This window comes from Mytilus edulis, chromosome 2 (assembly GCF_963676685.1).
Source record: "Mytilus edulis chromosome 2, xbMytEdul2.2, whole genome shotgun sequence".
In the NCBI taxonomy this organism is placed as follows: Eukaryota; Metazoa; Mollusca; class Bivalvia; order Mytilida; family Mytilidae; genus Mytilus; species Mytilus edulis.
In genome coordinates, this window is record NC_092345.1 from 71,177,218 (window position 1) to 71,181,994 (window position 4,777).

At 36.0% G+C, this 4,777-nt stretch overlaps 2 protein-coding genes across 2 annotated transcripts; both read left to right on the top strand.

Annotated features, from left to right (window-relative positions):
• Nucleotides 1–2,305: 2,305 nt before the first annotated feature.
• Nucleotides 2,306–3,502, top strand: LOC139510995 (uncharacterized). The gene has a single exon (XM_071297560.1). It carries the CDS (start codon nucleotides 2,306–2,308, stop codon nucleotides 3,500–3,502), a length of 1,197 nt encoding a protein of 398 aa, XP_071153661.1.
• Nucleotides 3,503–3,588: 86 nt separating this feature from the next.
• Nucleotides 3,589–4,359, top strand: LOC139510996 (uncharacterized). The gene has a single exon (XM_071297561.1). It carries the CDS (start codon nucleotides 3,589–3,591, stop codon nucleotides 4,357–4,359), a length of 771 nt encoding a protein of 256 aa, XP_071153662.1.
• Nucleotides 4,360–4,777: the final 418 nt, after the last annotated feature.

Below are 4,777 nucleotides of genomic sequence, written 5' to 3' on the forward strand. Positions count from 1 at the left end.
TTGGAATGTGGAATACTTGCGTAAAGAGTAGAAAAGTCAAATGTGTTAATACTGTTACAAGATGAAAGAGAGTTAGATTGTATGTACTCTAAAAGATCTTTGGAATTTTTAAGTATCCACATCTGATTCACGCCACCTCTAGAATAGGCAGTTTCACAATAACTTTGAAGCCCGTCTTTGATTGCTGATAAAATAGATGTTAATGATTTAGAAAGAGGTTTCGTGGAGCACTTGGAAGACCCAGCAATATACCGTTGTGTGTAAGGACACTTATGTAGTTTAGGTATCCAATACAGTGATGGAAGATCCAGTTCTTCATCTTTGGTTGAAATATCAAAGGAACAAAGAACAGACCTATGATTATCCAGGATTTCCTCTTTGGTAAGTGTAGTGAGGGTATATGTTGAGCTTCCAAGTGAATTGTCTATACCTAATTCGTTTATCAAGCAATTAATGTAGTGACTTTTACAGACAAAAACGATGTTATTTGGGGCTTTGTCTGCGGGGACAACAACATATTTATCATGGAGGTCGGATAAGTGTTTAGCAACATTTGGGTCTTTAAAGATCGATGTAGCATGGGCATTGATGGACCCATTCAGTTCCTTAATTCTGATTTGTATTAACGACCTTACTGCCTTAATTCATTCGGATAGAGTGTCTACGTCTTCCTTTTCACGTTTAGCCCATTACCTGGCATAATCCTCGACTGAGTCCATCAAAATTTTAAAGTTGTATTTCCAATTGATGGATTTAGGCTCACGATATTTCGGACCTTTCGATAACACATTTCGTAGAGAAGTGTTATTAACAATGTTAAGGTCACCGGTAATAACGTGGCCAGCAGGATTATATGTGAATTGGGAACTTAATTTAGTCTTGGATTCAGGTATATATCCAAGAAATTGGTCAAGCGGTTACATTTTTCCTATTTTTAAAAGTGGTGATCCCACTGAACCAAATAATTATAGAGGCATTACCATTACTAGTTGCCTTTCAAAACTTTTTAACTCTATTGATCTTAGAAAGGCATTTGATTCTGTCCTACACCCTGGACTTTTATTCAAATTAATAAAAACAGGGGTGGGCGGAAAGTTTTTATCCTTACTGAAATCCATGTATAGCAATATAGAGCTTAGAGTTAAATTAGATAATTCTTCACTCTCAGAGGTTTTTTGTGTTCCGGGTGGACAATCTTAGTCCAAGTCTTTTTAATGTATTTATTAATGACATTACTAAGTTATTTGATACTTCATATCGTCCTGTATCACTTGGATTACAGTTACTTAATAGTTTATTGTATGCAGATGATTTACTTTTTGTATAAGAATCAGTTGAAGGGTTACAGAATTGTATGAACAAGGTTGATAACTATTGTGAAAATTGGGGGCTTGAAATAACTTATGATAAATCTAAAGTGAAGATATTTAATAAAAGTGGACGAATGATGTCTAGAAAATTTTATATAAACGACAAGAGTATTGAGTCTGTTTATCAATATAAATATTTGGGTGTTCTATTTAGTTTGAATGGGAGTTTCAAACGTGCCCTCAATGACCTAAATTCTATAGGTCAGAAGGCATTTTTTAAATTGACTAATATATTTAAAAATACTCCTTGTGACATTCAAAATTTTACATTTATATTTGATCATACTGTAAAACCAGTTGTACTGTATGCTTCTGAAATTTTAGGCATGTTTGACACCAGAAAATGTAATAAATATAACTGTAAAGAATTGCGCTAATATTAACGTACCTTTTTGCGGTACGGCCACTATCTTTGTGACGTCGCGTAATTGTATACTTTATGTTGTATTGAATAGAAACGTATAATGGCAGACGTAGTTATATCTTTATCGCCTTAGACTTAGTTAACTTACGATCAAATACACAACGCAACGCAATAATCTACATTGGTGCCGTGACCAGGAATTCTTGAAACAGATGAGTATTATTTAGATTTAGAGGGTAAAATTCGAAAATTTAAAAAGTTCTTAAAACCCGTACCAAAAGCAACATCTTCGATACTAGATTCAAGCGCACCAGAGTTTGTTCCGTACACAAACCCATTTACTCACACAAGTCAGCAGCTATCGCAGTCAAGTTCGACCTCAAGTAATAACCATCGCCTACCAAAGCTATCTCTTCCCAATTTTAATGGAGACATTTTACAATGGCAATATTTCTGGGATTCATACGAGACCACGATTCATCACAATCACACATTAACTGACATTCAGAAATTTTCGTACTTAAACTCATTGCTTCAATTTGAAGCTGCAAACGTAATTTCAGGATTGACCATGACAAATCCAAACTATCACAAAGCAATTGAATTATTGAGAAACCGCTATGGCCAACCACATAAAATCATTAATGCATATATTAGAGCACTACTTGATATACCCGCACCACATGATACATTAGAAAGTTTGAGAACATTTCATGACAAATCAGAAGCTTACATACGGGGTCTAGAGTCTCTCGGACAATGTCAGGACATGTACGAATCGTTATTGATACCAGTAATTCTCGGGAAGATACCGCATGAAGTACGAAAAAATATAACACGAGAAAACGGGAGCGACAGTTGGAATATTCAATCGCTTCGAAACACGATAGGTAAAGAGAATGCTGAATGGAATTATTGTCCAACAGATGACAATCCAGCTGATTACTTAACTCGCGGAATTTACGCTAAACACCTTTATAATAACAGCTTATGGATGAACGGTCCACAATGGATTTTAAATCGTGAAAATTGGCCGACATGGACGAGGAAAATTGAAGACTGCAGCACGATGGTAACTGTTAGTGATGACAATACAGACGATAAAAGTACAAATGCTTCAACACAGAGAATTTCATGTATAGATATACAACGATACAGATCTTTAGAAAAAGCAATTAGAGTAACAGCATACGTCTTGCGTTTTATACAGAATTTACGGAATTTAAAAGATAAACGGTCAATCGGATTTATCAGTGTTGAGGAGCGATGTAAAGCATTAAAAGTAATAGTAACAGTACAACAGGAAACATTTAAGGATGAAATTGAAAGCTTGAATTCATCTTCACAAAAAAAAGTGCCACTTGTTCGACAACTTAAACTATATACAGACAGAAATGGATTACTACGTTGTACCGGGAGAATACAAAACGCACCTGTGAAGGAGAGTACTAAATATCCGTTGTTATTGCCAACACACCACAGTGTTACGTCCTTAATCGTAATGGATGCACACACAAAGACTTTACATGCCGGACTTAACAGTACAATCGCATATATTCAACAGAAATATTGGATACCGAGAATAAGGCAGTGCGTAAAATCACAAATTCGTAAATGCGTTCAATGCATTAAAATATCAGGAATGCCTTATAACGCACCCGATCCGCCACTGCTACCTAAAGATCGAGTCAACTACGATTATCCTTTTTCAGTAACCGGCGTTGATTTCACAGGAGCTTTGTATACAAAGGAAAACACAACGAATTAAGCAAAACATATATTTGTTTATTCACTTGCGCCGCTACACGAGCTATACACTTGGAGATAGTCACAGATTTAACCGAGGAGTCTTTCATGCTTGCTTTTAAAAGATTTGTCGCTAGGAGATCTACACCAAGGATTATGTTGTCCGATAATGCAACAACCTTCAAGGCAGCCGCCGAAAAGATTACAAGATCAAGCAAAGACAACCGAATACAAGAAAAACTTGCCGATCAAGGAACGGAGTGGAAATTCATACCCAACCGAGCACCGTGGTTTGGAGGCTTTTGGGAACGCCTAATTGGACTCACGAAAAAGTCAATTAAAGCAATACTAGGAAAGTCATGTGTCACTACGGAAATGTTGAATACAATTGTAATCGAAATCGAGGGAACTCTAAACAATCGTCCGATAACTCACATTTCTACTGATATTAAAGATCCCGAACCGCTGACGCCAGCGCACCTTTTATATGGTCGTCGACTTGACAACCAATCGGAACAGAATATTGACAGTGCTACTTCCGAAGATTTGCACGTGAAACTCAATAAAAATTTACAGAGAAATAATGAACTAATCAACCATTTTCGCTCAAGATGGAAACACGAATATCTGACGTCACTCCGTGAATTTCACCGGACATCTGGAAGAAACGAACAAACAATACAAATAGGTGACATTGTACAAGTACACAATGACACAAATCGTATAATGTGGAAATTAGCAGTTGTACAAGATTTAGTTCGTGGAAAGGATGGACTCATTCGATCAGCTGTTATCAAGACCGACACAGGAATCACCAACCGTCCGATTGTGAAGCTCTATCCGTTGGAAATACGCAGTACAAATGATGACAGTGAATGAACTTTTCTGCCCTGGAGAAATTAGTGGATGTATAGACTGTTCAATTAATTACGGTTATTAGATAGACTTGTAGTGTTAAATTATTCAGACGTGAACTGTTAAAAATATTGAGAGACTTTAACTATGATTTTATTTCATTATATTTCACAATTGATCAGACATTTAATTTCAAATTTACGAATTTTTCATATTGTATTTCAAATTTGAGTTAAATATCATTTTCTGCGGCCCCAGAATATAAAGAATTGCGCTAATATTAACGTACCTTTTTGCGGTACGGCCACTATCTTTGTGACGTCGCGTAATTGTATACTTTATGTTGTATTGAATAGAAACGTATAATGGCAGACGTAGTTATATCTTTATCGCCTTAGACTTAGTTAACTTACGATCAAATACACAACGCAACGCAATAATC

Coding starts and splice junctions, on each gene's coding strand:
- LOC139510995 (XM_071297560.1), top strand. CDS start 2,306: ATGACAAATCCAAACTATCACAAAGCAATTGAATTATTGAGAAACCGC.
- LOC139510996 (XM_071297561.1), top strand. CDS start 3,589: ATGCTTGCTTTTAAAAGATTTGTCGCTAGGAGATCTACACCAAGGATT.